The sequence below is a fragment of the Plectropomus leopardus genome, chromosome 2 (genome assembly GCF_026936395.1).
Source record: "Plectropomus leopardus strain MGB_pleo_1.0 chromosome 2, ASM2693639v1, whole genome shotgun sequence".
Lineage (NCBI taxonomy): Eukaryota > Metazoa > Chordata > Actinopteri > Perciformes > Serranidae > Plectropomus > Plectropomus leopardus.
The window spans coordinates 19,421,391-19,435,487 of NC_142177.1; the positions used below are offsets into that span (position 1 = coordinate 19,421,391).

Consider the following 14,097-nt stretch of genomic DNA (forward strand, 5'->3'; position numbering starts at 1 on the left):
TATTGCTGTTGCCATAAAGGGGATAAACGAACCTTATTAATTTCCCCAATATTGTATGTTTAACAAGGACAGATCAAACACAAGGAAGGAGCCTGGGGAAAAAGATAACCACGGGCCCCACTGAAAAGCTTCTGATAAACCTCCTGTGGAAAACAGTCAAACATGTACCAGTAAATTTAAATTTAATGTCACAGAGGAAAAAAGCTTTAGGAGTTGTATATTTGTAGATATTTTTTTTTCTCTCCTTACAATCGCAACACAACAGTTATCCCTCCGAATTCTTCATTATAGGTGCACCAATTCTATTCTACATATCATAAATTATGAAACTCACACGCTCACATTTTTGCTACAGAAGCTGCAGTGAATATGTTGCATAACAAACTCACACCTGTATCAAAAATGGTCAAAATTGGCACATCTGCAAATTAGTATATGAATTCATGCAATAAGATTACACCCATACAATATTTTTCTCACAATACTTTTTCTTGGATATTTTTCTCGCACAAACATAACTAAATAACTACAACTACTTGAAGCTACTCCCATCAGTCTAAAAGTTTTTGGGGTTTTTTTTTGCTCACAAATGACAAGTTCTTAACAGTCTGACTTCTGCACCTCATATCTCAGTAAGTTATGGAGCAAAAGTAATATGTACCTGCAGAGCCAGGAGCAGGCACTGCTCGGAGATCACCATCATCATCAGAGATCAAGGCACCTGACTACTGTTTTACATGAAACATGAACGTTTTTGAACTCATCCTTTACTGCAACATGAAAACTGTTCATAAACAACCTGATAGATATTTTTCTGCTGCAGTCCAGCAGTGTCTGAGGATACGGGAGCACCCTATAGAAGGCTCTTATGGCCTTCCATTGCACCCTGCATTTTGCTATTAAATTATACCTCGAAGATTTAAACCAAGACATATACACCTTATTTATAACCTATTTATAACCTTATAACCACCTAATTTTTTAATCAGATATCAATTTAATTGATATTAATTAATAGATAAATAATGGTGAAACGTATCACTGTTTTTTTATTGTCTTTTTATGTATTTGATGAAAAGATAAAAAGAGTTTTTTTATGTTTTAAAATGAACTAAATGCTTGTATAATGTACTGTATAATCAGAAAATTGGTCAATTGAAAAAAAAAACCTAAAAACTTCATTTTGGCGGGTTGGGGTCGCTGTGACGTAGCGGACGTCACTGTGGGGTGGGCGGGGCTTGGAGTGCAGCGGGAGGCCGGTGTTAGCAGCAGCCGTCAGAGCCGAGCTGAACTGCGGGGAGCTACCGCCGCTCAGGGCCGACTAGCGACTGAAACTTCACTGCCAAGATGTCCGACGAGGAGCAAGAGCAGACCATAGCCGAGGACCTGGTGGTCACCAAGTACAAGATGGGTGGTGACATCGCCAACCGTAAGTGCATTTAACGAGCAGCCGTTGGTGACGGGGTGAGATGATCCGCTGTATCCGGCCTGTCGTGCAGCAGCAGCCATGTGGTTTACATGCGAGGCACACATATGCTACACTAACTGGCTACACAGCTAACACATCCAGCTGGTCCAGCATTAGCCGATGGTAGCTCGTCTGTTACTGCTGATCGACGGTCAGGCTTTCACAGGAGGGAGCTGTCCGCTTAACTAACGTGGGATGCTAACCAGCTAACAGCTAGCTCAGCCTGTTGCCCACTAACGTTACAGTCAGCTAAACATGATAAGAGATGTTTAAAGATAAGCAGGCAGCCGCCAGCATGAAGCCACTTTAAAGCCCCCTAATCTCCAGCCTTATCTCTCTACCTGTGCAAGTGTATTCTTAATACTTGATTGTTATTTGTTTAGATGGCATATAAGTTAACTGACAAGCTGATACTTCTGCTACAGGAATAATATGAGGTTTAAGTTCCAGTTTGCAAGTCACTCAGATGCTCTTCAGATGTCATTATCCTGCTGTCTTCTTTATGCATTTACAGACCCAGTCATGTGACTTTTCTGGGTGATTTGTCAAAAGTTCTCTTGAAAATAATTAGTCATTTACTGCAGTTTAAGTATGAGTTATTTCTTTAGAATTAGGAGTGGCAGATGTGTAATAAAGCCCCTGTCACAGTCTGTTATATGTACTGTAATACAGTAAGTACATTATCATCAACTATTTGGAGATAACAGAATCAGGCGGTTATTTGTGTCACACTAAATACTAGGCCGATATTGGTTTTTCAGGGTCAATATCTATACTGATTATTAGTAATTAATGAGACCAGTAATTGATATTTGGAACAGATATGCATTCACACCAACAATGAAAAATCGAAATTTAGAATTTGGAATATAAAAAAATCCTTTAGCAAATGTTAAATCAAAACTGAACCTTTCAAAACAATAAACAGCAAGTTTCCATCAACTCTTTATTCATAACATTCAGAGAAAATTTGATTTTAAAAAATAATTAGATAAAATTACCTAAAAAGATTTTAGGTGTTGGTTAAATGTAATAGGCACACTTTTTCATTAATTTTATCAGCAATCATTAAAGTAAAACTGAAAATCAGCAGGGCGGATAATCTATCGACCCCTACTAGATACCTGAAAAACCAAGTTATGTCATCACATTGATCGAAATGATATAAACATCTAATATTATAAAGCAGTTCTTGAAACATTGTTTTGCTGATATGTAAGACACTATAAGGGCTGGGTGTCAGTACTTGATGCCTCTAAGTGCTATCACAAACTTTCTCCAGTCAAATGATACCTGCATTTGATCCTTTTTGTACCCAGATCTTGGAAAAAACCCCCAAAACAAACAACTTTTTGTACATGTTTGGTGATTTAAATGCAGCATGGGATTGAACCACAACAGCTCCACCCATACAGTCTGTGATAAAGTTAAGTCGAGCGTTGGTGCATTTCACGAAGTTGCCAGTCCAGCGTGCTGAGATGCCACCAAAATGTTTGAAAGTATGGCTGCAGTACAAGCCGGTGGCATTTGGTGGCACCTTATGCAGCTGCATGCTTCCATTCACATGATGGGTATCAAATAAAATCGAAATAAAAAGGTATATGAAGCACTACAGTGGTATTGTTATCACTTTAAAGGTACTGGTACTGTACATTTTTTAAAACAATACTCAGTAATAACAGTAGACTAACTGCAGCGCATGGCTTTAACACAATAGCTAATATTAAATCTGGTCTCACATCACATATCAACAATGCATTAATATATCTACCTGTCATACTTGATTCATTTCCTGCACCTTTTAACAATCTGCCATTTGTGTCACCCAGAGGCTCTTCGCCTGGTTGTGGAAACAGCTAAGCCTGGTGTGTCGGTGCTCAGCCTCTGTGAGAGGGGGGATGCCTACATCATGGCCGAGACTGGAAAGGTCTTCAAGAAGGAAAAGGAAATGAAGAAAGGTGAGCCACAAATGATGCCAGTGAGTCATGGCGTTATTCGAGTGAACTGGGTAGACCCATCAAGAAGAGTCGTTTTGCAGTAATGCAAATTTTTCATAGTGTGTGCGAGTCAACCTTGATTAGTTTTAATAACAGCTGGGATTTCAAAATAAGGTGGCAGACCATGTATGTTTATTAGGTGATCCTAGTGTCCTTCCCTCCACCCTTGTGTAGTTTTTTTGTTAAACTTCTGGATTATTTCCAAATGAAGACTTGGTGGTTCTCTTTTCCCTCTTCTAGGAATTGCCTTTCCCACCAGCGTCTCAGTCAATAACTGTGTTTGCCACTTCTCTCCCCTGAAGAGTGACCCCGACTACACACTTAAAGATGGGGATCTGGTCAAAATGTAGGCACCACGCTCTGCAGTAATGTCACCCGTGTGTGTGTCAGTGTCTTGTCCTCCTCTCTGTCTATGTGACATCTTGGCTTGTATGCGAGGGTTTTCTCTCGGCTGTTCACTGTCTGCTTCATCAGCAGGTCTTGTCTTCCTGTCTGTCCTGTGTGGCAAACGACAAGTAAGGTCGGACATTTTTAGAACAGGTGTTTTTTGTAGCTTTTGAGGTGATATTTTGGATTTTAGCATTGGTGGCCACCCATCTGCTAAATCCCATTTATCACGTTTCTAAAGTCGTGCTTTGACAAAGAGAGGTTAGCTCATCTTAGTTGTTGTCTTGCCACGTATGTTTTCGTCCTCTGTGTCGTCTTTTGTGCTGCGTGTGATTTTGCAGTGTTTCAAAGATGTTCATTGTTTGTCGTGGTGATGTGGTTACACACTAGGTTTGTATGTTTCTCACGTTTCACAAGCTCATAACCTTCTGTCTGTCCAATTTATTACAGTCTGTAGTGCTGCTCCCTCGAATTCACAATAAGTCCTTCACTGTATTCCAGCTGATGTACAGCCAAAAAAGAAATTCACCTTGGGGTGTATCTTCCATTTAATGGCCGTAACAGATTAAATTGTTTTATTTTTTTGTCCGACCTTCATGTATTGTTGAGTCTTTAATAGTCTTACTTTCTAAAGTGGAGGACAACTGACATTTTGTCCTTCCCGAGTTGATTTGATTGATTGGTATCAACATTAGCAATCTCGACAGATGGGTGGCAGTTAAACTTGCAATTGATTTGACACATGATCAGTTTAATTTGTTTTATTGTTATTTCACGCTCTCATTTTCTCTTTTCCTCATATTTTTTGTAGAGATCTTGGGGTCCATGTTGACGGCTTCATTGCTAATGTTGCTCACAGCTTCGTGGTGGGAGCCAGTAAGGTGAAGCCTTTTTTTAAAATGCTGACATAGTTCTTGTTTTGTGTCCTTTTATTGGAGCACTCCTGTAAGTCCTCTTCTTGTCTTATTTCTGCAGGAGAACCCCATCACAGGAAGGAAGGCCGATGTGATCAAAGCGGCCCATTTGTGCGCAGAAGCAGCTCTTCGTCTCGTTAAACCTGGTAACCAGGTACATAGAACTACTCCGTCACTGTCTTCTCCATTTCAGCCATAATGATGCGTTACCTTCTCTACAGTAGCTGACTCTTGATCCTTACAAGATTGAGATGGCCCTAAAATTATTCCAAAGAGTTAAAACTGGCTTGTATGAGTTTGTGAAATTCGTCTTTCTGAGTCTTTTCTCCTAAATGTTATTGCAAGGTGCAGATCCCTTCCAGTGTTTCCCACAGAATTAGGAGTTTGGAGGTTTAGGGTGTCAGACTTCCTGTTTTTTTTCTTTATTAAAAAAAGAAAAATGTATTTTTTAACCTTGTATGCGTGTTTGTGAGTGTGTGTACGTGCATGTGTGTGTGTTGCTTTTTAATAATTCTATGCCCCTAAATTCCGACGCTTTTGCGGGTCTGTGAACGCCGCGCAGATGAAACTCCTCATGAGTTCTTTTCTCCACAGCAGCAATTTATAAGGTTTGAATCAAGGTGTGGAAATTTAACTGGTGATCCAGTCAGATCTGATCAGATCAGATTGATGGATGGCCCAGTTCAATTATTGATTAAATTCACTCTCACTGTGCTTGATGTTCATCTGCTCCGTTTGTGACCAGAGTACTCTCTGCACTCCTAGAGTGTGGTGCAGTGCATAACCAAACGTATATATATTCCATTAGCGCTGTTAATCAACGGTTCATCTCCATAAATATAAAATCACTATGTGAAAGCAGATGTTTTGATTGTGCTGGGCAGCCATGAATAAATGAAAGTGTGTGTGGGAAACCCTGCCCACTGCTGCTTTCCCTAATTTTAATTGGCCAGCGAGTACAAAACGGTATTTTGTATGTGAAAGTGAAGCAATTCATTTTACCTTTTTTCAGAACACTCAAGTGACAGAAGCCTGGAATAAGATCGCTCAGTCGTTCAAATGTTCACCCATCGAAGGTGAGTGTCTTTATGAAGTGTCTGCCTCTCACTTTGCTTGCAGGGCTGCCACAAGTGTTGGGATGTTATCATGGAAATGACTCATTTTTCCTGTTTTTAACATTTGTTTTTCTGTGTTTCAAAGGCATGCTGTCTCATCAGCTAAAGCAGCATGTCATAGATGGAGAGAAGACCATCATTCAGAACCCGACAGACCAACAAAGGTACGTTAAGTTAAGTTTCACTCAGGAAGAAAATCTGGGGCTCTCTTTTGATGTTGCCAATAGTAACTAATCTCTAAGACTCCAGTTCAACTCCCATTTTAAGTAGTGTCGGGCAAAATATTAATATTATGTTGATATCATAATATGCGATTAGTTATCGTCTTGGATTTTGGGTATTCTTACATTATAAGCGTTGTCTTTGTTTTTTTAAGGCTGCGTTACAGTAAAGTGATTTTCTGAACTCACCCAGACTGTTCTAACAGTTCTGTTATTTGCCTTTAATCACTCACGAATCATATCCACATTACTTATGATTATTATCGAAACTCTCATTGTGTAAATATTTTGTGAAAGCACCAGCAGTCAACCCTATAATACTGACGAGGTATTCCAAGTATTCTCAAAAACTGGTGAATGGTATCGACAAATGGATTGCAAAATCCGTCACTCATCTTTTTCACGGGCTGCTGTTGACAATCATTTCCAGGAAGGACCATGAGAAGGCAGAGTTTGAGGTACATGAAGTCTATGCTGTGGACGTCTTGATAAGCACCGGAGAAGGAAAGGTCAGTGTGCCTGCTTGTCTCGCTGTATTATTCCATCACTGCTGAAAATATAGCTAATTAACTTTTTAGTGTAAAAAAACAGACACTCATGCCTGCATGGTACAGCACAAATCTACTCAACTCTACTCTCCATTTTTTGGTTTTCCATCAGCAGAAGTTGTGGATAGTACCTGATACTTTGGCGTCACCTCGATCAAAGTTCATAGCGAAATTTAAACACTGCAGATCACCGTTTGGTCAGAGACAATCATCACTAGAATCGTCATTTGAGTGACGCGGGACAACCAGCACAAACCTGCCGCTCTTAAACAGCCAAGTTGTTGTCGATAACAAAGATTATTTAAAAATTTGATCAACCTATATTTTAAGAAGAAGCAGCCCGCAAAATTACGCTGACTACGCCATACATTCATTTATCTGTGGCAGCCTGCCACAATATCAACACTGCGTGCCCCTCTCTCACACACACAAACACATCTTGACAACGAAGCTGTCTAGTGTTTTTCCTACCGATTTTCGATGTAACTGGCTGCTTTCTGGTTGTGTTCCCATGGAAACTGTGGGCATGCAAGTCCCATAAAAATGACAGCTACAGTAGCTTAGAAAATAGTAATACTGCATTTGATGAATTAACTTTTTAGAAGACCATAAATGAGACAAGACAAGAACCAGCAGCAGCGCCGGGGTCTAAAACACCCTACAGTTGCACTGTGCAGTACGCTGTACAACTGACAAAGTGCAGACGTTCCTCTTTTTGGTTACCAATGAAAAGATTCTTTTCTCAAAGATGATGTCACGGCAGGAGTTATTTTATTTCCCCTGTTTCTTTTACAATTAGGCCAGAGATGGAGGTCTCAGGACCACCATTTATAAGAGGGACCCCAGTAAGCAGTACGGATTGAAGATGAAAACTTCCCGTACATTCTTCAGTGAGGTGGAACGACGCTTTGATGCCATGCCCTTTACTCTCCGGTATGAATGCCACACTTCATGTTTGACTACTAACAAGCAGTCCATCACCTGCAGACATTTTAAATAGACTGACATCAAGTTGAATATTACTTAACTTTGGCTTTAGCATATTCAATAATCCATTTTCCATCAGCGCGTTCGATGATGAGGCCAAAGCCCGTCTGGGTGTGGTGGAGTGCGCCAAACATGAGTTGCTACAGCCCTTCAGTGTGCTCCACGAGAAAGAGGGTGAGTGTTTACCTCTGCCCGTTGTCATGTTTTTGCTTTTTATCAGCTTTCTTTTTCAATTTACGGCCTCGTCTTCTTCTGTGTGTTTGTCCTCAGGAGAGTGTGTAGCTCAGTTTAAGTTCACAGTGCTGCTGATGGCCAACGGGCCACACAGAATCACCAACGGGCCCTTCGATCCAGAGCTCTACAAGTCAGAGCATGAAGTGCAGGATGCAGAGCTACGGGTAAGATCTCAAATTCATAAATTCACTTTACTTTACATCAAGCTTGAATACCTTGAAAATAGCTCCTTTTTGACAAAGTGCATAAAAAGTCCTTTAAATTCAAAAGAAATCACATTATGCTGTTTTTTTTTTTTTTTTTTTTTTACAGAAGTTGTGCTCATCAAGCCATTATAATGAGCTCAATTCTGACACGTCTCTGTCTCGATTGCAGTGTCCTCTCCGTCTCCTTCCTTCCTTACATTTATGATGTCTTGTCTAATGTCATAGTTTGTATTTACTTTGTTCCACTCTTAAAACCCCTGCAAAACTTACATTTCTGCTGGAAAATATTTCCTTCTTCTACAGATGGTTCTGTTTTAAAGATGATTTGTTTTCTTCAAGATCAGGATCTGTTTTTGTAACAAGTTGATAATTCTGTCTAAAAAGTGTGTGATAAATAACCCCCAACTGAAAGAGAGACATCCGTCACATCATTTATTTATATTTAACCAAAAAAATATATTTGAAAATTAATTAGCTGCTTTGAGTTTCATGTCTGTGTTGAACCTTGGTCTCTTGTCTTTCAGACTTTACTACAGAGCTCTGCAAGCCGTAAGACACAGAAGAAAAAGAAAAAGAAGGTAAATAATTCATCTGACAGTGATCCTTCATGCTTTGAGCATTCACCCTCTTGTCTTTTGTGTCACTTCACTGACCCGTGCCTCTTGTTTTCACGTCCCGCAGGCCTCAAAGACAGCAGAAAATGCAACTGGACAGCCAACCGAGGACACAGAAGCCGTAGAATAAATAAATAAATACTGCCTTTCCACACATGCAAGACCCCAAAGAGAAGCAAGAGAAAACATGACAAATTGCCTCTGCCCGTTAAACACCTAATAGAGTTGTTTTCACCAATTAAACCGATTAATTTTTGATCCTACAAGACTTAACCCTTTACTGCATTCACGGAAAGTACCATGTTGCTTTTTCCTCCTAAACTTGAGTATTAAATAAACAATTTGTTTTACATCTTGTTGCCAAATGGTGCATGTGCCACTGGTGCCAAATCTTTTTGTCCCCTTCATATTTGTGCTAATTGCTGCTGAAAATTTCCTTAAAGCTTAAAGAGGGCATCATTGGAAGTGGATCAGTCTGTATCTTTTTTCCATATAACTGCAGGTTAAGGATTATTGGATGGCACCAACAGAAACGTTGATCATATTTGTAAACTCGGATAACCTTTCTCTCAGGCCGTCATGGATTCTCCTCTTTGAATGGGATGGTTTGACTAAGTCTGTCACATGTTGTTTCCCTTTGGCAACAAAGTTACAAGTTATTCAAACTTGTTTATATGTAAACAAAAATGTACTGTAAAAAGTAATATTCAGATATTTCAGTGGAAGCACTTTGTCACCTCTTTTGCGTGTTAATCATGAGCAAAGACAAGTTCAGTCATCCAGTGCATTTTGAAAAATGGACCTTTAGCAACATTTCTTCTCTTGACTACATGTTGCAGTAAAGGGTTAAACTATACATTTGTCTCACTCATTAAATGACAAACAACAAGATTTAATAATATTGACAATTAATTAAGTAATTTTTTTGGATTGTAATCTAAACAACAGTTTATGCGTCAGAGTTAATGTAGTGAGGGTTTATGGTTACTCTTCCATCATCCAGGCCTGAACACATCTTTGGCTGAAACTACAGTTTTAACCACACTAGACCTTTAAAAGCAATAACCTGAGCAGAAGACTGGATTCTTTTTAAATATACTAGCAAAAAAAGTTGTAATCAGCTTGACTTTAGGGAACAAAACTGCTACTTTTACTGCCATTCCCCTTGAATTTTGTGAAATGATGAAAAATCTATACGTTCCAGTTTTGGAAAACTTTTCTAGTAGTGACACCTGTTACTTGCTTTACTACTTCATTAGTCAGTGAAGCATTAAAACTAAAGCTGGACAAGCTGCAAAAAAAAGTTTTGTGGGTGTCCCCAGAGGAATTGGACCAATAAGAGATCATTTCAGGTCTGAGTTTCATTTTGAGGTCTGGGTCAGTGTCGGGTCAGATTTGTCAACAGTTGAATATGTTGAGAAAAGTAAAACTCTGCTTTGTAGCTCAATCAGTGGGCAATGGAACTTTACATCTAATGAAATAAAACATTTTCATACATTTGTGTGTGTTTTCTCTGAGGGTTTAAGTATTGAAAATGTATTCAGTGAAATATAGGACTGTTGTCAGCAGTAAGGCTTTAAGTTATGAAATTGTGGTTGGTGTTGAAGGACAATGAGATACAGCATTACTATAATTAACCAGTATGATAAATTTGAACGTTTGTATTAGGTCATTGAGGGCATTGTTGGAAAACACTGACCAGCGCTTCTTAATGATAATATTATATATTTAATTTATTTGATTTAACAAAAACAGTTACTTGATTTTTTTTCCAACAAATTTACCATAAGATATTTATAAAAGTATTTAATTACATACACCTTTATGAGAGGATTTTATCCATAGACTCCCTCCCCTGAGCATCAGGGTGCTTTGTGCAAAAAAAAAAAAGGTTTTAGGGGTTAGAGAAGTTACACCATGATAGGTTTGAAAGAAAAATAAATTTGATCTTTAGATTTGTTTTGACAAATAAAAAATGTACTGTTAAGGTAAATTTGTTAATTGTTCTGGACTTTTTTGACCATATCACACTCTCCTCACCAGTTGTTTTATTTATTTATTATTATTATTATTATTATTATTAGTAGTAGTATTATTATTATTATTATTAGTAGTAGTAGTAGTAGTGGTAGTAGTAGTAGTATTTATTTATTTATATCTATTATTATTATTTATTTTAAAGTTATTTCAGTAGTTTGAGCTATAACTGTGGTGTAAAAAGGCTAGCAGGTCTATTTATTTCCAGGATAAAAAACTAAACATGTTGCACCTTTGGGTAGACCGTCCTAAAAGTAGATATTCTATTAAAATAAGGTGCTATGTCGCAATAAAATTACATTTGAGCATTTAGACTACATTTCCCAGTGAGCTTAGAAAACAACAGTTGGCGCTGGAACATGACGTAAATGGCAGTATAAGTACCTCCCTCTTGCTTCGTCACATCCTCTTTCCGTTGCCCTCCTCGCTCAGAGGTATGCGAAACCACTTCGGTGCTAACTAAATCCAAAATAATCACTAAGTTTTACTAATCATCCGCAGTCACTAATAATTTTATTTGTGGTGTTTTTACAGAACCTTCTCCACACGATGAGAGCCAAGGTGAGTAGACCGGCCTGTATCAGTTATTTAGTGTTTTATATCCTCTTCCTGTCCCGGTCAATGCTGCTAGCGAGCATCTGAACAGCTCCCCCTGTGCGGTTTTATCTTTTCTATTGGCTATTATCTATTTTCCCTGTCTTATATTCCTCTTTTTAGCAGCCGTTATGACTGTGCCAGTAACGTAAACTTGACCTTTCAAAATAATAGAAGCTCGCAGCAGCAGCAGCAGCAGCAGCAGCAGTGGTAGTAAATGCTGTTGTTGTAGGAAGGCCCGCTTTGGTGCATGCTCAAATGTTAGCCATGCTAAATTTCTGTGCTGCTCTGTCCTGTCTGTTAATTGAAAACGTTTCTTTATCGCCATGTATTTCTACTCTCCAGGCATTATGTCAAATCTAATACCATGAATTCTTTATGAAATATATGCCGAAAGTTGGGAAAATGCTATTGTTGCAGGAAAACATGTTTGAGTGCATGCACAAATGTTAGCAATGGTAACTATTTGGGGTGTCAGATGTGTCGGTGGGTAAAAAGTCTTGCTCAGTTTGGAGACTGGACATTTCTGTTTCATGTCTTTGGTAGGGGTTGACAGATTATTGGCCTGGATGATTATTGGGGCCAATATTTTGCCTATTATCTGGATCAGTATTTTAATGATCACCAATGAAGTGAAAGTGTCAACATGGGAGGAACTTTTACTTTGTAAAACCTTAGGGAGATAGTTGAAGGGTTCAGTTTTGATCAAACATTCAATATTTTAAGTATTGACAGGAAGATCTTAAATTTTACTGTAAAGGCAAATCTGTTCCAAATATCGGTTATTGGTCTTATAACAATTAATGTGTATTGGTGTAAACCCTGAAAAACATATCGGTTGACCCTTAGTCTTTATTACCAGTGTAATTTACCAGAGCTGAAGCAGTATCAGTCTCCAAAAAGCAGCAGTTTCTTTGCATCGTGACAAGCATGTTGTCACAGTCAGTAAGAGGGAGGACACACATGGTACACTTGACGTCACTTCATGTACTCTAATAAATAATCTCTTGTCTTCCAGTGGAGGAAGAAGCGTATGCGCAGGTAAGCATGACTGATAATCTACTTTACTTTGCACAAATATTCCTAATTGCCACTTGTTGGCTTTGAGGATTTTGATGACAAGCATTGTTGAAAAACTGAATGCGTGTTACAGGAAAGTTATTTAGACAGAAGAGCTGCTATGTGACATAAGTTAGTTGGGATCATTATAATCCACCTCCATTGGTGCACTCAAAACCCTCATATCTAATTCTAATTTCTCATGGAAGTAGTTGTGCCAAAAAAAGTCATTTTCCCCGTTGTAACGCTGCATTCATTGCATCATAGCCAGTAATCAAGTAGACTACATAAACATGTCTGTGATGTAGTGCTTGGTTGTTTTTATTCACTTTGGAAATGCAGTTACCTGCTGTAAAATGTAAGTCAAATGTCCATCTTTGAACAGTCACTCAAAGGTTACTCTTAAAAGTATTTATTCTAGTAGTAATACTGGACTGGAGCCTATTTCACAAATATGTACATTGCATTAGACATTTTAATGGATCCATGTTCCAGATGTTTGTAAGTGTCTGTGTGAACATGACCTACCACTTTATTGCTGGAATAACGGCAGAGTTACAACTCATGATTTTTAACTCTTTATTCCCTTAAATCATTGTTGGCCACATATAAGTTAATGTTTGTTTGTTTGTTTTTTCGGAGAAAAAATTGTCATAACACTTGTCTTTGCAGTACTGCTTCAAATGTGACACCAAATACATAAACTACATTTAAAGTTGAAACATGGCAATAAAATATTGAATGCACTGACAGCTTTATTTACTGTGCGTTGACAAGCTCATGGCAAAGTGTGCCACACAGTACTGTACCAAGATGAGTGTCAGCACTGACTCCAGATATAACTAGTTTTACACTCATAACCACATGTCCCAGGTTCATTTTTTATTAGTCATAAAGTCCCTCAGTTATTAGGTCTTGGAAGTGCGGGTGGTTTGTGGAAGTTGCCGTTAGTTCAGGTTTTGTGATTTTAGGCCTACTGAGCATCAGACTCCTGTACATTTTCCTGACGGCTTCCTTCTTTTTTTTCGGTTTGAACAGGCTGAAGCGTAAAAGGAGAAAGATGAGGCAGAGGTCAAAGTAAGCCCTCATCCCCGCCAGCTGTGATCCTGTCAGAGCCTCTTCAGATGACTGACGCGTATGGCTGAAGTGGAGCCTCCATCAGCTGAACGAAGGCGGAAACCCCGTTTCAGATGAGGGTGCGTCTCATGGAGCCTGCTGTGAATGTCTGACTGGACGAGGCAAAAGACGGTGGACGATCTCAACATCTGAACTACAGCTGTGTTGTTCATGGACCAGAATACAATTTGTTTATCAACAACTGTCTTGTGGTGGTGTATTGAACAATAAATGAACCCTGTTTAAAAATGACCACAAGTTTCATTGATTTATTTGACTGATATTACAGGATTGTTCTGTTTGTATATACATTTACTTGACTGTATTAATCACATTGTGTAAATTGCAGGTGGTGATGCACATCATGCACACAACCTCAACCTTCCTTATACTGAAGAACATATTAATGCACAGGCATGAAGAATTTTAGACTTTAAAAAACTGATGGTAACACAACCTTGTGATTGAGGAAGAGACAAAAATGTGATTCTAAGAAATGGCTTGGCATAAAAAAGCTTTATAACTGTCCTTTGAAGATGCAAAATCAAAGGACCGTATTTAAACCGGTTTTTCTAGGTCTTTATGTTGAACTGTTAACTG

At 38.7% G+C, this 14,097-nt stretch overlaps 1 protein-coding gene and 1 long non-coding RNA gene across 2 annotated transcripts; both read left to right on the plus strand.

Moving 5' to 3' along the window:
- Positions 1 to 1,245: 1,245 nt before the first annotated feature.
- On the plus strand, positions 1,246 to 10,188 carry pa2g4a (proliferation-associated 2G4, a). The gene is made up of 13 exons (XM_042510551.2): positions 1,246 to 1,429; positions 3,298 to 3,426; positions 3,706 to 3,811; positions 4,664 to 4,733; positions 4,828 to 4,920; positions 5,779 to 5,842; positions 5,967 to 6,045; positions 6,533 to 6,611; positions 7,450 to 7,583; positions 7,717 to 7,811; positions 7,908 to 8,035; positions 8,602 to 8,655; positions 8,759 to 10,188. Exons 1-13 carry the CDS (start codon positions 1,348 to 1,350, stop codon positions 8,819 to 8,821), a joined length of 1,176 nt encoding a protein of 391 aa, XP_042366485.1. The 5' UTR covers positions 1,246 to 1,347; the 3' UTR covers positions 8,822 to 10,188.
- Positions 10,189 to 11,062: 874 nt separating this feature from the next.
- On the plus strand, positions 11,063 to 13,749 carry LOC121950420 (uncharacterized). Its single transcript, XR_006106323.2, has 4 exons — positions 11,063 to 11,162; positions 11,263 to 11,289; positions 12,341 to 12,363; positions 13,420 to 13,749. It is a non-coding gene; the product is annotated as an uncharacterized LOC121950420 (long non-coding RNA).
- Positions 13,750 to 14,097: the final 348 nt, after the last annotated feature.